The 19,325-nt window shown below is 45.4% G+C and overlaps 1 protein-coding gene across 1 annotated transcript in view; it reads left to right on the top strand.

Annotated features, from left to right (window-relative positions):
- FLT1 (fms related receptor tyrosine kinase 1) overlaps nucleotides 1–18,834 on the top strand; it is a 108,613-nt gene extending 89,779 nt beyond the window's left edge. The window contains exons 18-30 of the mRNA XM_059838805.1: nucleotides 24–128; nucleotides 2,122–2,235; nucleotides 2,992–3,080; nucleotides 4,859–5,018; nucleotides 5,435–5,532; nucleotides 6,077–6,199; nucleotides 7,296–7,407; nucleotides 9,001–9,100; nucleotides 10,407–10,512; nucleotides 10,606–10,736; nucleotides 11,137–11,221; nucleotides 12,055–12,146; nucleotides 16,890–18,834. Of these exons, the coding sequence (XP_059694788.1) occupies nucleotides 24–128; nucleotides 2,122–2,235; nucleotides 2,992–3,080; nucleotides 4,859–5,018; nucleotides 5,435–5,532; nucleotides 6,077–6,199; nucleotides 7,296–7,407; nucleotides 9,001–9,100; nucleotides 10,407–10,512; nucleotides 10,606–10,736; nucleotides 11,137–11,221; nucleotides 12,055–12,146; nucleotides 16,890–17,094 (1,520 nt within the window). The 3' untranslated portion in view covers nucleotides 17,095–18,834. The remainder of the gene's footprint in view (nucleotides 1–23; nucleotides 129–2,121; nucleotides 2,236–2,991; nucleotides 3,081–4,858; nucleotides 5,019–5,434; nucleotides 5,533–6,076; nucleotides 6,200–7,295; nucleotides 7,408–9,000; nucleotides 9,101–10,406; nucleotides 10,513–10,605; nucleotides 10,737–11,136; nucleotides 11,222–12,054; nucleotides 12,147–16,889) is intronic.
- The last annotated feature ends 491 nt before the right edge of the window (nucleotides 18,835–19,325 follow it).

Below are 19,325 nucleotides of genomic sequence, written 5' to 3'. Positions count from 1 at the left end.
TCTCCACTTTATTTTCCTTACAGGAAAGTCTCTTGGACATGGAGCTTTCGGAAAGGTGGTACAAGCATCTGCCTTTGGAATTAGGAAATCACCAACGTGCAGAATAGTTGCTGTGAAAATGTTGAAAGGTATCTTGCTGCAAAGCTGCACTGGGAAAAAATGATGCCTTATATAGTGGTGCATTTTTTATACAATTCTGCCAAAAGCAAAAGCTTTCCCCAATAACTTTTTAAAGCCTCCAAAATGTGTACAAATCAAGTTGCAGGACCGCCACAAATGAAATGGCAGAACTGTGAAATAAGAACTGCACTCTCAGTCAGAAGTCATACCATAATGCTCAACTGACTCTATACCAAATGCTGTAAATGAAATTTAGCTGAAGTATGAGGTATCTACCTTGATGTAAAGACACTTGGATAGAAGCTGTCATATTTTCCTCGGTCATTCATTCCAAGGAATGATCATCTTGCTGTTAAAACCAGATGCCTTATGTCTCATTCACACATGCCTGACTTTTGCATCTTATTTAACATTCTGGCGTTGTTTCTCGTCCAGGACACATACACATCCCCTATTCTGCCAGTATGGCTTGGAGCCCCAGTGCTCTCCATTGACTCTGATCGGAAATAGCTGGAATGAATCCATCTTAGCCAGTGGCTCCCAGCTTCACATGTGCTTACTTGTCATTTATCAGGAGATGCCTACATGTAAATTCCAGCCCTTGGAGTGGACTGCTGGGTTCAGGGTTTCTTTATGCACATCAGCTGGCTTCTTGTGCTAGTCAGCACCACCAAGGAGCAGTGGGTGCTCCTGGAATGGATGGAAGCAGAGGGCAGCTACAGGAAAACTTCTTGGTGGGATTCACATGTGCATGTGCAGAGCAGATGCTTGTATCTGAGTTAGTCACTCAAATGCCCTTCATTGGCAGCAGTGAGAGACAACAGTTCATCCCATCCTAAGGCAGATTCCTTAGGATGGAATGGATATTCCTCCTGCATACGGGGAGCTGAGTCCTTGTTCAGCTCTGCTGGCAATGAAGAGAGCCAGTGGTGACCAGATCCTCTGTAGGTATCTGTAATATCTCACCTAAAGCACAGGGAGATCTGCCTCATTCCTTGTGTCCTCACTAGATTATACAGGAGCTCTGCAGTCATTCATTAGGCCTTATCCTCACAGAATTCCCATGTGGTGGAGGAGAGGTGTCACCACCCATACAGCAAATTGTGGATCACCAAGCAGAAGATAAATTTTGTCTGGGGCACTACAAAAAACTGTTTCCATTCAGATGTTGAATCCAAGCCCTTTAAGACTCAGCTCGAGGGTTTTTTTCACAGGACTGTTCTTCTTGCTCTTGGTGTCACTAAGTTGAAAAATTCCTTTTGGGCCTACACAAAGCAATATTGTGTTTTCTTGTTTTCTTAACAAAATCAAGTCCTGCAGGAAAAAAAATCTGCTCAAGGGGAATGAGAAGTTTCACTCAACACTAAATAGAACGTTTTGGATCTATTTGAGGGACTTACATCATTCCTATTATTATTGACTATGACTGCTATGACTGGTAAGGGTGAGACATAGTCACTTCAATACTTACTTCCCTGGTCTATCTCCAGGCTTCCTACATAATGAACAGAACCAGGCAGGCATCACCCAGGGGTAGTTCATCTTTCTCTTATACAACTGGCTAAACATCAGCTTCTGAAATACTTTGCTCTTGACATTGACCCCTTAAAAGATTGAATAGTTAAGGCTAGCATATAACCCTTAGATAGCTGAAGTCAGATCAGATGGAGCCAATTCTGGATAGAATTAATTATCATATTGAAATCCCTTTTTATTTTTTCTTTCAATTTTTGGCTGAAACATCAGAACCATTAATGTCAAAAAAAAATACTCCCAGTTCTAAATAGGATAGAGGCTACTGGGAGGAAGTTGAGTGCCTGCCTCTATGGGTTTAATTGCAACCAAGAGGATGCTGAGCAGGGAGGAATAGAGAGAGAACATCATTACAAGAAGTACATCCAGTAATGGAGATTATTTCAATGGAAAGTAACGAGAAGTGGCAAAGCTCAGCAGGACCAGTACTTTGCCTTTTCACACTGACTTTTTATTTTGTATTTACAGAAGGGGCCACAGCAAGTGAGTACAAAGCACTGATGACAGAGCTGAAAATCCTAATCCATATTGGTCATCATCTCAATATTGTGAATTTGCTGGGAGCTTGCACAAAAAATGGAGGTAAAAAAATCTGCACTGCTCTGAAAATGGGTTTGGATTATGTCCCAATAACAGCCACCCTGTTTTTCATCCAGAGGTCAAGTTAGTAACTTTTATATTTGAGCTCATCCTGTAGCTGGTGAAAAAAAGAGGAAAAGAAAAAGAGATTTTCTGTCACTTAATAAAGTGATTAAACATTTCCTCTCTTTAAACTCTCTTTTAGTATTAATATGTGAAGTGTGAATTTAGGAATATGCCACTTGCCATCCTTTATCTCACACACTCCACTGCTCAAGTCAAGTTAAACATGATCTGGAGAGGCTGGGAACAAGGGATATCAGCTGCTGGCCCTGAACTACGAATCACAATGCAGCTGTTGGAAAATCCTCTATGATACCACACTAAGAAAATCAAAAGACCAGTATGGGAGATTGTTTGCTTTAGATATGTCACCTATTTTAGCTCATTGAGTGTGTGTGGGCTGTGGGACTCCAGTCTGAACTGTCCGAAGAGGAAACAGAGTGTCCCTCAGGACCCAGACTCAAGACCCAGCTTTCCAAAATTAGGCCCTGCCCTAATTTCCAGAAGCAGTATTGTTTTGATTATGTCCAGTGTTCTTCAAGCAGCCTTCTAGTTCTTGGGATGTGTTGCCAGTTATTCTGGGCTCAAGTTGTAATTACGGGTGTGAAGGATTCTTTCTCAGAACTGATGCCACCTTTTATTGCCTTATGCTGCTCAAAATGTTCGGTGTTTTTTTCTTTTAATTTAATTGCCCAGGGCCTCTGATGGTGATTGTTGAATACTGCAAGTATGGGAATTTATCAAACTACCTGAAGAGCAAAAGGAATCTTTTCTGCCCTAACAAGGTGAGGAGGCAGACGGTCCTGGTAGGGTTCGTCTTACCTGACGTAAGTGCTGGTAATGAGGATGTCAGCTCTCCGAGCTGGTCTCCTCAGACTCTCTTCTACCAAAGCAGAGAAATTACTTTTGGGTTCACCTAACCTATTTTAATATTTGGTGTGGGACGTGTTGTGCCAAGAAAGGATTCACCTCTCCCTCCCTGACTGTGCAAGGAGGCTGCTGTGACCAATTTGTCTGGAGCCATCTACAGCAAGGGGAAGTGGATCCTATCCAAAGTGTCCCCACATGCTCTTGCCCTGCTTTTGATGAACCCATTCCTGGTGAGCTTGAGGTCAGCAAAGCAAAAGGAAGTGGTTTTGCCCACTTATTTCAGTACTGCTGGGAGCACAAACAAGATAATACCAATGAAATCTCATGTCCCAAGACACCCTAATATTCAGAGATTTACAAGTAATCTTATTATTGTGTGAGGAGATGAGCTATCAAGAAGAAAAGAGATTAGAGTCTTGTCCTCACATCCCACATCCTTCTGAATCAAATTCATTATATGTTTCTTATTACAAACCTAAATCCAAATGTCCCAGAAAATTCAAACAGTTCCAGAAAAAGTCCTCCAAATGATCCAGGGCTCAAACATGAGACTTAGGAGCCTGGATACAGAACAGCAGGTCCAAAAACCTCTGCTGAGCTGTGTCAAAAGCTTGTCAGCATCTCAGGGATTTTATTTGGGAGGGCTCTGTGGGAGAGCCCACTCGAGAGGCCATTCCCTTCTGAAAGGCCTTTGCTGAGTCTCTGTTCCCAAGGCTGTCCATGCTGCACTCCACATGAGACACAGCAACTGGCTCCTCCTACACGTGGCTGTTGGAGTGGGATGCTCAGCAGGGAGCATGGCTGGGCAGGGTCCATGCTGAGTGGAGTCATTCCCATACTACCTTCCCACACCCAGTGCCCCAGCTCCCTTGGGAATGTTGCCGGGGCAGGAAGGAGGTGGAAGTTTGGCTCTGCACCAGCACACACAGGGAATAGGGATGGTTGCAGGACAAGAGGAGAAGTAAGAGGGGGCAGAGTATGGCCAGGCAGCCAGGCTGCTCTACAGGTAGCAGTGAGAGAGCTTCTTCCAAACATGTGTCCCAATAAACCATCACAAGATTGGCCATAAGAAGAAAGCACTGGACTAAGGCATTGAAGAGAGGAAATCACTTCCAACAGCAGCTCTCTTTCAAACATGAAGTGCCTTTGCTCCTCATGGAAAGGGCTTACAAGCCCACACCAGACCCTGTGCAGGGACACAGAGACAGGTGTCTTAAGCAGGTTGGGACCAAAAGCTGATGTTTGAGAGGTCTGGGATACCTCCATTGCGAACACAACCTCCCCAACCCACCTCTTCGTGCTCCTTCTCTGTCTGCTGGAGAGAAATGGGCCCTTGCAGGTGTCTCATTTCAGGCTGAGATGAGGCACAGCCCAGCAGACAGGTCCATCCATACACCCTGCAAATCCTCACTGTGCCAGAGATAGCCCATTGCCCTGGTCACCCTAAAATCATGTGCTGGTGCTCCCAAGCCACCAAATTTTTGCCCTCTGGGGATGATGACCTTGGTGGAGCACAGCTCTGCCACCAGCCCCTGCCCACCACAGTGGCACTGGACACCCCCACCTGTGAGAGACGTGACCACGCATGGCAGAGACCGCCAGCCTGGCAGAAAGGCATCAGCCGTCTGCCTTGGTTCCTCCCCACCCCTCCACTGCCCTGATGTAGCACCTCTTCTCCTCCTTTGGTTTGAAGGACTCCTCTCTGCAGGGAGAGCCAATGAAAGAGAAAAAGGATCTTGAGCCAGTGGAAAGCAAAAAACAAAGGCTGGCCAGTGTCACCAGCAGGGAGAGCTTCGCCAGCTCTGGGTTCCAGGAAGATAAAAGTCTGACTGATGTGGAGGAGGACGAGGAGGGTAGGTATCAATTCCTTCCTGTCCCTACATGGACTGTGATATTTTTACAACATACTGTGAATCCCTGAAATTTTTTTCCTCATTTATCACCCTAATAAACATCCGTGGGAGATGCTCAGAGGGTCATGTCCAGAGGGTAGAAGATTTAAAAAAAGATTATTTCCAGGGTTACAAAATCTGACAGGAAAATGTGTGACTGTTTGTTCTGACTGCTCCTTATCTTTGGGGAAAACACAGCAGTGTCCAAAGCATGGGGTGTACAGCAAGCACTATTTTTGTTTCCAATGACAGTGGGTTGACCTTCCAATACCCCTCCATAAAGACTGAATTTATGGCAATAATGGGGTCTGTAAGAAAGGGGGGAAAGAGAGCCTGTGAGCTCTCTTTGTAACAAACCCCGTTTGCCACCTCTGCAGATGCTGATGACCTGTACAAGCTGCCCCTCACTATGGAGGACCTGATCTCTTACAGCTTTCAGGTGGCCAGAGGCATGGAGTTCCTCTCCTCCAGAAAGGTGAGTTTTGCACTGAGGGGTTTTCACTGCAGAAGGACAGGATTCAGAGGTGAAATCATGTCTACATTGCAGTGACACCTTCCTTGGGAGAGGTCCCAAAGGAAGAGCCGTTTTCCTCTTGGCATTATAAATATAACTGTGTTTATCCAAGTATCCATATTCCATAAACACAGGATCATGACTGAAGGCAGTGGGTCAAGCTCATTCATTTGGGGAAGATCTTTCGGGTGTGGTAGGTTTTTCCTTAACTTCAACAGATATTGGGGAGCTCCAAATGATTCAGCTCTTTCCCTGCAAATGTCAAAGGGCTTACAAATTTGTCACTTTCTGGACTTAATAATTTTTTTAAAAATAATTAATGCTGTTTACAGTAACTTCATGCAAACTACAGGCAACCTACCTAAAATTTTAAAATTATTATTATTATTATTATCATTAATAATAATAATAATAATAATAATAATTTTTGAAGGCTATGGGAGACAGGAAATTTGTGGGCAGGAATAAGGAAATGCAGTTTGATTGTGAAACTGTTTTATTATAGTGCATTCATCGTGACCTGGCAGCCAGAAACATCCTTTTATCTGAGAACAATGTTGTGAAGATCTGTGATTTTGGCCTTGCAAGAGATATTTATAAGAATCCTGATTATGTGAGAAAAGGAGATGTAAGTCAAGATGCTGTTTATTTACCCAAATGTTTATAACATGTCATTTCAAACTGTCCACCAAAACGTTCTGTAGACATTCACAGTTCCTGAATTTTAGAGCTCAAAAGCTATCATGGTTTTTATGTGAAGATGAGCTGTCCAGATGTGCTGTGGGTCTGGGAAGCATTTCAATCCTCAGGCATAAGGCTTAGACATGCTAACTGCTTCACAGCTTTGCCCTGTTGATTCTTTGGTTTTTTTAGACACTTCTTGACTGATTCACCATAACCCCCTTACTCCATAAATGTCCTCCAAGGAAAACAGTCCCTCCAAAAGAAGATGTGTACCCCCCAGTGCTCCTGGTGCCCTGAGCAGCTGAGCAGGACTTGCTCCTCCAGCACCTGCTTGCTGTTGTTGTTTTTTTGCCCCCACTGCAGAGAGCAGGCAGTGACTGCCCTGCCAGCCCTGCTGTGAAAGGCTGGGCCAGCAAACTGTTCTTGCACTCACCCATGCCGTGGGAATTTGATGTGGGCATTGCAGCCAGGCAGACAGTCTGTTTCTGGAGGTCTCACCCATCTGCCAGCTATTCCCACATCTGTAAATTACTTCCAGGGTTTACAGCATTGCAAAGTAGCTGGGAAATGTTCACATAGCTTTGGTACTGCTCAGGAGACCCTAACAAGCTGTGCTGAGGGGGCTTCAAGGGTTGCTGGTGTGCTCCTCCAATTCTGGCTCTGAAAATTTCCCCCAAAATATCTCCACCATCGTTACAGAATGGTTGGTGCTTGGATGCAGGGCTTTCTGCCCTGTCTCTATGATGCTGGCAAGAGATCTCTGCTCCTACACACTCCCACATGCCTGTAAAGAAAAGGCCTGGTCACAGGTTTCCAATGTCTGGTGCTTTGTGCCACATGTTTTTTAAAAGCAGCCTTTCACTCCAGCAATTTGTTAAGCGTATGAATGAGTGTGGGTTTATCTTGACTCCCTGTAAGGAAATCCCACAGGTTCCTGCCTGAATGGTAATTATTTACATAACAATATATAGTTGATTCATCTATGATTAAAATCTTTCAGGCTTTGAAAATAATAGTCAGATTTGTCCCTTTTACTCCAGGCTCGACTTCCTCTCAAGTGGATGGCTCCTGAATCCATATTTGATAAAATCTACAATACAAAAAGCGACGTCTGGTCCTTCGGGGTCTTGCTGTGGGAGATATTTTCCTTGGGTATGTTAACTCTGCACCACAGGGGCTTGACAGGAGTGGGGACTGCAGCTTGGGGAAAACATCCATTACCTTCAAAGATCTTTTGGCAGGTGTTCCAGAAAGACCTAAATCAGAAGCAGAGGGATTATCATGCCCCTGTGAACTAGAAATTTTGACGCTTTCAAGAGCGCTGAAAGCTCATTTGCCAATCTGAAAGCCTTAAAGGATAGCACAGCTGTCTGAGAACTTTACCAGCTACTTCTGCCATGGGCCAAAACCTAAGCTTCCCACTTTTCCCTGTGAAAGCCTTGGCAGAGGATGCAGGGCAGCACAGCCAGAGCAGTCACAGTGCTTTGTCTGACTGATGGCACTAGCCAGGAAAATCAGGCAATTTTTAAAGCATTTTAATTGAATGTAGAACCCTGTGGGATAACACAGAGCTGTGATTCTGGGTCACAAGCTGCCCAAGACCAAGGCACCACCTCCTGTGCCACAGACAGCATTCAAGACACCGCATGCCATGAGCTGAGTGCTCTCTCAAAAGCTTCTTACTCCTCTTGTGGGAGCAAGGGAGCCAAACCCACAGTTTGCATGTCTCAGATCCTGTCACCCCCATTTCCAGCCCAAACCCAGGAGGTCCCCCTAGATCAGGAGGGATCCAGCACCCCCCTCACCCAGGCTACTGGACACAGCAGGAAAAAAGTATCTGCACTGATGCCACAGGATGAACTAGAGCATGCAATCTGAAATTAAAACCCGGTGAAGCCTTTCCTCCCCCCCTTTCTTTCATGTGGAAAAGGCAGGATACAAGATGTACACTGAGTGGGAACAACAATGACTGTCAGAATAGAAGAATCTTAATTGAGTTCAACACAGAGGCTGACAAAAGAGGCGAACAGCAGAGGAAACAATACTATACAATTCTCAGGACAATCAATCATTTATTAGTTTAAATACATGTTGTTGGTCCGCCTGCCAACTCTTGTGATTTTATGGTCAGCCTCATAATACCTGCTATTTTTTTCTTAAAGTCCCAGCTCCTTGAACCTGGTGACTCTCTGACTCTATGAGAGGCCCCTTTTTTTTTTCCCTTTCGTTTTCCCCTTTCCTGATTTTTTTGTCCACAGGAAAAAAAAATACCAACAATACAATCAGGCTGCATCTGAAAACCACAGAAAACAGAAAAACAATGCAAATGTACTGTGACCTTATTTAAAACAATTATTTCAATTTTTTCAAGGTGATTTGGGGAATTTGGGGTTTTTAAATATTGTGCTCACTAGAATTTGGAGTGGCCCAAATTGGCTTTTCAAGGGATAATATTCAAATCAAACTCATGTGCATTTTTTCTGTTCAGACCAGGAAACCACCACCAATAGCTGTGGTCTTGATCTTGCCCTCTCCTCCAAAGACTGGGGCTTGGAGCACAACCAGCAGTAATTCCCTGGCTGTGGCAGCCAGCAGGGCCAGACCCCGCAGGAGGGCACCTCCTGACCCCCAGCTCTGCAACCTGACGATGCACACCCCAAGGGAGAGTTTGAGGGAGATGCACAGGGCCACAGCGAGGTCACAGGTACTCAAGGCATGTATCTATTCTCCCAATGTCACTTCCAGGTGCCTCTCCTTACCCCGGAGTCCAAATAGATGAGGATTTCTGCAGCAGGCTGAAGGAAGGCACAAGAATGCGAGCCCCAGAGCAAGCGACCGAGGAGATGTAAGTTGCTTGCCTTGGGTACCACTGCCCTCCTGGGGCTGCCCTGCAGATGATGTTCCAGCCTCTAAAAGTACTCTGTGCCAGCCTAAGGAAAAACAACCCAATCCTCCATATGTATCTTCTTGTGCACCCCCCTCCTGGCCTCTGGCTCTCCCAGAGGGTAGGGGGCAACAAGGACCTGAACCCAGTGCACCACCAGGGCTGTGCTCTCAGGGAAGCTGAGCAAGGAGGAGAAAGAGAAGGAATAGGAGGAGGAGGAGGAAGGTCATTCCTTGCTAGGTTTAATATTTACCGACATGCATAAAGATAAGTGCTGGAGGAATGTGACATTATTAACCTCATCTTGACTTAGGAAGTGACAGTGGAGGCTTCCTCGCAGTCACTGGGTAGAGAGGGTCCACCCTTTCCTGTACACGGTGTCTGATGGCAGAGGAAGGTGACGGGGACCCACCCCACCCGGGTTGTTTGAGTCCTTACTGCCATGTCAGCCATCACTCCCTTCTCCCCTGCCTTCAGGTGCAGCCTCAAGCTGCTACTGCATGGCCAACACCTTTTTGGAGACCAAGGTGGGTCAGGACAGAGCACCTTGCCTGGGGAGGCCCATGCAGCACACCGAACATTCACCCTGTGACACAAATCATTGAGGACCATGAACATGTCCAGGGTATTTTACCTCTGGAGGCAAAATTGAGCACGTGTGGGTGTCTCGGTGCCTTCCCGACTGCTATGTCATGACTCTAAATAGCAACACTTACCAAAAAATAGTTCTAGCAGAAGAAAAGGATGCAAGCCAGCCATGCCTATCTGGGAGTATTGCCCATTGACTAATTTTATTATCCTAGTGACAGTAGATAAGAGCTTTTTTTTTGTCTCTTCCACATATTTTATTGCAGGAAGGAAAGCTTGGCTCAACCAATACAAGGAAGTGACACATCCATATAAGTCATCTTAGGATGCCTTTAGGATACTTTAACCTAAACATTGCCAGTTAATAGATGTTTAATACAAAGGTTTAATGCTTAATTAGGAATGAAAAAAAGGAAGTATGACTGGTTGGCTGAATTATCCTTTTGATGTGGTTTTCTGGGGTGTGGCATGAAGGTTTTCTGTTTTTGTGGAAAGCTTACTGCTTTACTTTTAGGAAGAGGCCTCAATGGTGTTAGAGAGAATCTTTGTAACACCAAGCAGGTTGAGGAGTTACCTCCCTCTGTCTGTCTATCTATGACAAGATGTCAAAGACTGTGCTGCCTTGGATCAAACGGAGCTGTAACCCCACCATGTGCTCACTTTGCTGTTGTCCTCACAGTTACCAAATCATGCTGGACTGCTGGCAGAGCAATCCCAACGACAGGCCACGGTTCTCTGAGCTGGTGAAAAAGCTGGGTGACCTGCTGCAAGCAAATGTCCAGCAGGTATGAATGTCACAACCACATGCTGTCACTGAGGCAGGGGCAACTGCCCACGTGGACCCAGGAATAAGGCTTTTCTTTCTTGTTTGCATTTAGGAAGGTAAAGATTACATACCCCTCAGCACAATATTTACAACAGAAAATGGGTGTCCCCCTGCATCTGATCCTTTGTGCAATGAAAATTTTCCTGTTACAAACTCAAGTTGTGGAAGCACCGAAAATGTCAGGTGAGATAAGCAAGAATAAGACTGTGTTTGTTTGTGTGGGGGTGGTAGCTCGCTGCATAGCCCAGTTTGGACCTGGGTGGGAGAAAACACTCAGAGACAGCCCACAGGTGGCCTGAGTGTCCCAACAGTTGCTGAGTCACCCACTGCTGTGGCTCTTTGGAGTGCCCCTGCCCAAGGGGACCTGCAGGTCACAGGGCTCAGGCACTGTGAGAGGCACGGCTATGCGTACCCTGGGACTGGGGAGTGAGACTTGGGTGGGGTCTGGTTAACAACTCCCTTTTGTAAGACCAACCTCGAAGATAGCTGGGAACTGCCTAAAGAAACAGAGAAATACCCAACACTTCCTGCTTGTGCACTTCACACTCTCACCAAAAATTGTCCTCCTTCTCTCGTTGAACAGATACATAAACACTTTCAAAATAAACCCCCCCCAGCGCATAAAGACATTTGAAGAGCTTCCCATGAAGGAAACGCTTGTATTTAATGTAAGTGACTCCTGGGCCAAATGATATGCCAGGTATTTCTTGTTATTTATGTGACAGATTCATACAGGGATAATCAGGATGGGGGGGATTACTGCTTTGTCAGCTCTAACTAATACAAGGTGCAGGATTTGCTGTACTTGCAACAAGAGGTTATCCCACTGCCCTACAAATTAGGGGCAGAGATCCTTGCTGGCCACGTCATGGGTTGCAAACACTCCGTCCCTGACAAGAAGTGGTCAGTTCCAGTAGGTCTGCAAGGAACAGCTACCAGAGTCCCACCTGAATCTCACCAGTGTGGGAGAGACGCTTAAAATCCCTTGGATCTGCATTTTCATCCAAATAGTAGCGCACAAAGGAGGACTGTGAGCCCCTTTTCCATCAGAGGTTCTTGGTAGGAACAAGACCTGTTAGCAGATGGACAAGCTGGAGCCATGTCTAACAGTGGGACACACACCCAATCCCGGTAGGGATGGGCATGGACGAGAGGCTGGGGCAAGCTTTTAGTGACTCAGTAGAAGGCATTAAGCAGCAGGAGGTGGGAAAGGCACAGTGGTCCTCACAGGGTTGAACAGGTGGCTGGCCAGAGCCTCAGACTGCATGCAGACACTTTTCTTCTAGCACCCTGGATTTGCATTAACATTACCTGTCTGCTGCACCCCAAGGCACCGGTGGTTTGGAAAGGCACCATTAAATGTCTGTGCACTGCTGTGCACAGAGCTGCTGTCTCCTAGAGCTGTCTCAGTATCAATGACCAGAAGGATGCTGGAGAAACTGAGTCCTTTGTAAAATACAGTTAACACCTAACAGGACTGCATCTTTTTTTTTTCTTCAAGGATTACCAAGCAGACAGTGGGATGGTGCTGGCTCCAGAGGAACTGAAACGCTTCACATGGACAGGCAGCAAGCAGAAACGGACACTCTTTGGGTCTGTATTTTACATTCCCTTCTGCTCAGGGTGTAGGTGGCAGAATTCAAGGAGAATTCAAGGTCCTTGTGCTAAATCATGCCGTGTGAAAGCAGCTGAGGTGGCTCCAGTCCCTGCAAACACACTTGCTGAGGTGTGTCCTGCTTGGTTTAATCAGCAGTCAATCATCTTCCCCACCTATGTCTTTGAAGAAGCAAATAACCCTCAACCCCTTCGATGCACACAAGCAATATGAGTTATTAGCACTTATTGATCCACCTAATGCTCAATTTAATGCCAGAGTGTCAGAGTGCACTGAGCTGAAGTAGAAGGCAGGTAACTGTGGGAAACAAGCCATTAATAACAGCAGAGGAGGAATGTGTGGCTGTGAAGGATTTGCAGTTGTTTCTGCAAGTCCCAAGGGCACCCCAGCTGGGACAAGGCCCCCTGTGCTTGTTTTTGCCCTTCTTTTCCATGACTCAGCTAAGCACGGCCCATTTAACACCCATGGGCTCAGGATGCTAAAGTGGCAACTTTACAATAGATGGATGTGAGGGCCTCACTTCTCTTCCTGCCTTTAAGCACTTGAATATATTGGCCATCTTCCTCCACCTAATTCCTGACAGCTGCCCAAGCAGGGAACTAGGGCTGCTGTAAGAAATGAGTTGCACTGACATGAACTCTCCGTAAATGGGAAGTGTTTATTTTCTCAGTGCCGGCGCTGTATCAGCTCCCAGCCACTGCAAAGCTGGCAGGGTCCTGCTTTCAGCTCACTGCTCTCAGCCAGCCCGGAGACTGCCCAGACCCAACCCATCGTTCATCTCATGCTGGCAGGAGGTCAAGGCCAGCCTGCCATCCTGCCAGCGCCAGACTTGTCAGTGCCTTGCAGTTGGGCAGCCTGGGAGGCGTAGCATTGTCTCAAAGAACAATCAGAGCTGCCTGAAACGTGCGGTCAAGGCAGAGAGGCCTCGCTCCACGAAAAATTCCAGTGACTTAAGAGGGTGTTGGTTGAAATAAATACATGTAGGACAGCAATACGTGTAGGAGAGCACGCGCGCTCACGGGGCTGGAAAGCACGGCCTGGATAAACGCACTGCTGGCAGCAGCCTGCCGTGGCAAAGCTGCTCATGCGTGGCAAAGCCAAGGCAACACAAGCCACTCCGAACAAATGCTGGGAAACCCTTTCTCCTGCCTTGACCTTTCAGAAAATAGGCTCCTGAGGAGTTTTATGGTACTTCAGCTCTATGGTGGCATGCTGTCTTTGGAGGAGCCAGAGACTATAGAGTGTATGTGGATATTACAGCGTTCCAAAGGATGCAATGTTCTCTAGAAGTGGTTTAACTCATTTTTTCTCTGTGGCTGCTGTCAGCCACACAGACAACATGGCAACCCCCCTAAATGAAATTTATGAAACGCCTTTTTCTCTGCATAGAGTGTGTCCCAAGCATCCCTCTGGAAGTGCTTTAAGGGGCATTTTCAAATGCAGAAGGAAAAGGAATGCTTGGATAAGAAAAAAAAATTGAACTGAACAGTGGCTGCTAGAATATAAATCCTTGGGAAAACAGAGTGGTAGACTGAGATCATACAAGGTCATCTGGCCTGCAAGCTAAACAAGTGGTACTGTAGCACTGTGCCAAAAAGCACACATGGATGTGAATGCAGGCAGTGACCCTTCAGTCCACACACATTCCTAAAAGTGGTAGCATCTTAGCTAAGCATCCTTTACTTAAAATTAATTGGAGCAGTAAATAAATACCCCTAAAATTTGTACTGAGCAAGGTGGAGCCTGGAGGGGTTTGAGACATGGAAACTGATCTAAGCAGATGTACATTCCTGCTTCTTCCCTTGCATCGCAGGCATCCTGACATTTCAGCTTGGCTTTTCTTGCAGGGAGCTGATTCAGGTTGCCCAGACTGTCAGAACAGTTTCTGAGTGAGCAGTAGCAGCTTACTGTCAGGGCAGCTGGTGCAGCACCAGGCTGAGGAAGGGTTTCACCTTCCTCTGGCAGCAGTTTACTATGGTTATGTCCTTTCACTGTAACAAAGCCTTGGAAGATTCAGACTGGGGAGAGCTGAAGAACAGCATAGTGTGGAAGGAGCCAAACCCAGAGCACCCTACCTGTGTCCCAGAAGCACTCCCAGCGTTTGTTTCAGAGGAAACTGATCAATTGACTGCAGGAGAGAGCCAGCATGTAGAGCAGTGCTTGCTAGGCCGAGAGCAGAGCAGAGCAGGGAGCCAGCCTGACAGTGCAGGGGTACCCCACTGACCCTGGCAAGGCGCCTCCTCTTGGTCTTCCACTTCTCCTGCCTAGGGAAAGGCACTAATGCCAAAGCTCACCCTTGGTTTCACTATAGGAAAGAGCATCAGCCCAAACCCTGGTGGGCTCCTTAGGCCCAGGTGGTGTCCAGGAGCATGAAACAAATGGTTGCAATGTGTCTTGGACTTGCTAATGCCACTGAGATGAAAAATGATATTCTGAGCAGCAGGAAGAGGAGTGAGTTTTTCCTAATACAAGGCCTCAGGTAAAAGACCCCGGTAGAAAGGTTTGGAGGCAGTTTTCTGAGCTGTGCTCCTTTGCAGGTAGAAAGGATCCCAACTGCAACCTTCTTCTAGCTTTTCAGTAGTGGTGAAAAAGCCCAACACAAGTAAGCCAAAATCCTTGGGCTGAGGCAAACCCTTGAGTCAGTGTAAATTACAAAGCCAGAAAAACAGCAAGACTTCCACCTCCTGTGAGCTGGAACAAGCATCTCAAGAGCTGCAGCCAGCCTCTAACCTCACTCTGGTCCTGAACATGGCAAGAAACCAGCAGCCATTTCCTCCAGCAAATAATCCCAAATTAAAGACCAACTAAACACAGTTTCCAATTTACATTCCTAGACTGGCAAGAAGATAGTCCACAGCTACAGAAGCCTTTACTGATTGTAAATTCAGACTCACAATGAAGCCTGACTACAGATGCCAAAACCCCTTGAGCTCCCTCAAAGTTTTTTGTGGGAATGCACGCCCAGGTACAGCAGTGCACTCCAGATAAAATTAACAGATGCAGCTCTACTGGTATAAAGTATTATTAAAGCAGAAGCCAAGTCTAGCTCACAAGAAAAATCTCAGGATGCAAAAGCCTGATGATGATGAAAGGATCAAAGCATGACAGTTTTTAAGACTCACAACTTGTCATGCACACTGTACTTTTGCCAGCTCCTGAAGACTCACAATTACAATGTAAATCAAAGAGGCATTTCTCTTTAAACTCATCACAAAAAGTCCATTGCATCTGTGACTAACCTTGTCATAGTTTTGGGATTTATCCCAAGGCAAGTACTTCTCCATCTGCCAACAGATGCAATATAAAAATATGGGAGGCATCTGCAATCCTCATCACAAGGGCTCCTCCTCAGGAGCTCCATTCATCTACTAATAAATGTAATGGGATGGTCTTAGGGAGATCTTCCAATTTCCTACAGGAAGAAGAAGAGACAGAGAAGTCCAATTTCCTACCGTAAGAAGAAGACAGAGACCACACTCCTTAAAAAAACCACACAGGCTTCTAAGTTAAGAACTTGAGAAACTGTGACCTCTAAGAGGAACTTGTAATGGTCCTGGGCCACTAGTTCTGTTGTTTGACCTAAAGACCTAACAATGCAAAATAAAATGAAAAGCAAAACCCTTTGGGCTCTGCAAGCATCAACAGATGCTCTCTGAATGTCTTATTTGGAATTCAAGACTAGGACTGCCAATGTTTCTGACCTTAAAAATGGAGAGGAGTGGATTGTCCATGAACTTATAAAAATACAGGGGAGGAAATCTAATTTTAGACACTGTGGTCCAACATGTTTACTTTAGCTTTTCACATATAAACAGTGATGGAAAAATGCTCTGGCTTGTTCTTTGTCTACAGATAAATCTTTGGTGTCCAAGTTCAATGGAGTAAAAATTCTCTTTGCCCTGATTTTCTTCGTTACTGAAAGAGCCCTTTTAAGCACTGTGATCTCTGAATATGGGTAAGAAAGTGCCAAAAGGGTAACAGTGCCTTTAAAAGTGGCTTTGCCCAGAAGACATTAAACCCCTCTTAGTAAAGGGCATCTTATAAAAGGCAGCCTACAGGATAACTGGTCCTTTTAAGTGACAGGAAAACTCTAATTGAAACCAGCAGTTCATGGCAGCTGCCAAAAGAAGCCAAAAAAGAGCAGATAGCCAGACTTTGTGCCCTTCCTCACAAATATCAGCCATTTGTATTAGAAATCCATCCCAGCATTAGGCTTTGGGAACACCTACACTAGTAGTTTTCTACTTTGGCCTCAAGGTTTGAGACCTTCCACCACTTCACTCCTGCTCAAAAACCCCTATTCCCTTAGGAAGAAACATTTAGGTATGGGGACACACTGCCTCAGCATCAGCAGAGCTGCCAGACTCTCCCAACTATGCCACCCTGCAATAAAGTCTCACTCCCCAACACCTGCCACAAATGAGCAATTGGACTGCTCAGGCTGAGCAGTCCAGTACTCCCCCCAAGCAGCAGGACTGATAGAATGCACGAACACTTTTAACAGGGATGTTCACTCCCAGCACCTCTGTTTAAAGGGGACTCACAGGGAACACAGGGGGGCTCCTTTACTCTTCTGTTCTGCACTCCCTCTGAGCAACTCCATCTGCATCAGTGCCCTTCCCACCATGTAAGAATTAACTTGTGACCTAGCTTTGCTCAAGTCACTAAACCAAAAAACTTTACATGGTAAGAAAGCTCACAATGACACTGCTCTATTACAGCATTAAAGGTGCCAGCAGGAGCAAGGAGTCAGTGCTTTCCGGAGTAACCAAGCCAAGAAGCTTCTGCAGTTTCAGCTGTGACCAGCTCAGTGACTCCAAGCGAAGATACACCTGTGGTTATGCGATGCTGGAGAAAATGATTGCCAGCCGCTCTCCTCCTCCTGACTACAACTCAGTTGTCCACTATTCTCAGCCACCGGTTTAAGTACTTCTAGGCCAAGTAAACATGCAGGCTCTTGTGAAACACTGTCAGTTTAAAAACTCCAATCCAAATTATTTCAATTATCATAAAACTTGAGAAGTTATCACTGGCTTAATCCCAGTGATCTGCTTTTCTACAGACTGCAGCACACGTATTCAAAATAGAGCAAAATATTATTGCTTAAACCTTGACTTTCCCAAATGCTCAACACCAATAGCTTTCGCTAAAAATGCTGAGTGCTTCTGCAGCCAGTAAAACCTAGAAGGCCATTATTACAGCCTCTGCTCAGACTCACTTCTGTCCTGACTGGGAGAGGCAGCTGGGAGCCCTAGACAGCCAGGAATCTGCACTGAGATATTTGCATCCCATGGCTGGGGTATGTGTGGTGCTGGAAAATAAAGGCGCCTTCAAGAAGATAGAAACTAGAAACAGACCATAAACTATATTTTTTATGAAAACTACTTTGAGAAATTTGTGGGAGGGCTGACGCTCTGGGGAAGCTGAATAAGCTAATTGGGGATGGGGCATTATATAGATCCTACTGCTCCAGATGGCAGACCCAGTAGGGAGCCTTGCAAGGCAAGAATTTAAAATGTGTTGCTAAACACAACTGGCAAGGATAGAGGAGAGCTAAGACCAGATCCAGGACCATAACAACAGGGAATATATACCAATTCAGTTTGGACAATCCTGTTGAAATCCAGTAAATATTGAAGTTTTGCACTTTGTCATAAGCCAACATGCACACACTGGAACCAAACTACAAGGCAGATAGGTTAAAGCCAAGCTCTGTCCACAAAACCTCACGGACCTTCTAACACTGCACTGATTATATTTTATTTATGGGAATTTGTCTGAAAAGACAGGATGGCTACTAGACTGCACAAACTTTAATTGATCACTAGAGAGTTTGAAGAGACTAGTTAGAAATTACAAGGCAATCTGTAAAGTTAGGGCAGCTTTTCTATGAAGACACCTAAATTTCCATGTTAAGTTACCAGTATGTACAGGAATAAAAATGTATCATTCATTTACAGCAGATTTTGTATAGCATCTCAGAAAGGTCATGAGTGTTCTTTGCTTGAGAAGCATTAGGATGCACCCATTCCCTTTCACCTTTGAATGCAGTACTGAAATGAGAGTTGGACATTTAACACAGTAGCACTGATATCTGCCAAATCAATTACAGCCCAATGTCAGCTTCTCGTGGTCCACTAAAATATGCATTAACTCGAACGCTACATGTTATATGATCTCTTGCTCTCTCAGAATTCAGTTAAAGAACTGTGAATGTAACCCACTAACAGACTTTAGGGCAAATGACCTTTTGCATATTTACAAATAAAACTATATTTGATATTCAAGCAAAATATGTACCACTACTTCTGAGCTAAGTATCTCTGCACAAGAGATCATGAGTTTTAAGTATCTATTGCACTGTCTCTTGTTGGTAAAGTATATTTGGCCTTGATTAAGACAAAAGTTTCAGTACTCTTTTGTTCTTAGAACTGAGCAAGAATAGTTCAGGATGATGCATTTCAAAGGATGTGTTTGCACAGTGTAAATATATAAATATGCTTTTGTGCATAAATATTTAAGAAAACTGGACTACAAAGATTACTTTTGTATGAACCTTCAAGTGTCTTCATATGTGAAGAACTCCTATTTTGTCTTGCATTTTCTGTCTTTATATAATGTGTCTGACTACTAAATTCATACAATAAAGTTTGCTTTTGAAAAAAAGTTAGAGTTCTGCCAGTGTCAAAGACTGCTGTGGCACACAAGTCAGCACTGGGCAGCACAAGCATCTGGCACACATCCACCCCCACAGGCTGATTTTCTGAGCAAAGGAGAACATGGAATAATCACACAGAGGAAAGCACACTTCTCGCACAGCAAACCAACTACAGTGACAGACACCTGTCACTGCTTCCTGCGTGGGTGACATTCCCTAGGTTCAGCACATTTAGGAAGAACTTACTGCTGTCTGGAGACAAAAATTCAACTCAGCCTCTGGGAGAGGCAAGGTTTCAGGGTGGGGAAAGACAAAGACAAACATCCATCCAACCACTCACCATTCCTGGTTTCTTCAGCAGCTAGGAGACGCACACCAGAAAAAAGGACAGCAAACAGAGCTAAGGTGTCCCCACCAAAGCCTATTCTGAAGCTACTGTGACAGCAGGCAGCACCTTAGGCCTGGGTAGACACTCTTCTTCAGAGAATCCCCACATGCC

This window comes from Haemorhous mexicanus, chromosome 2 (assembly GCF_027477595.1).
Source record: "Haemorhous mexicanus isolate bHaeMex1 chromosome 2, bHaeMex1.pri, whole genome shotgun sequence".
In the NCBI taxonomy this organism is placed as follows: Eukaryota; Metazoa; Chordata; class Aves; order Passeriformes; family Fringillidae; genus Haemorhous; species Haemorhous mexicanus.
Note: the sequence above shows the minus strand (reverse complement) of the source record. Positions and strands in the feature narration are given on the sequence as shown.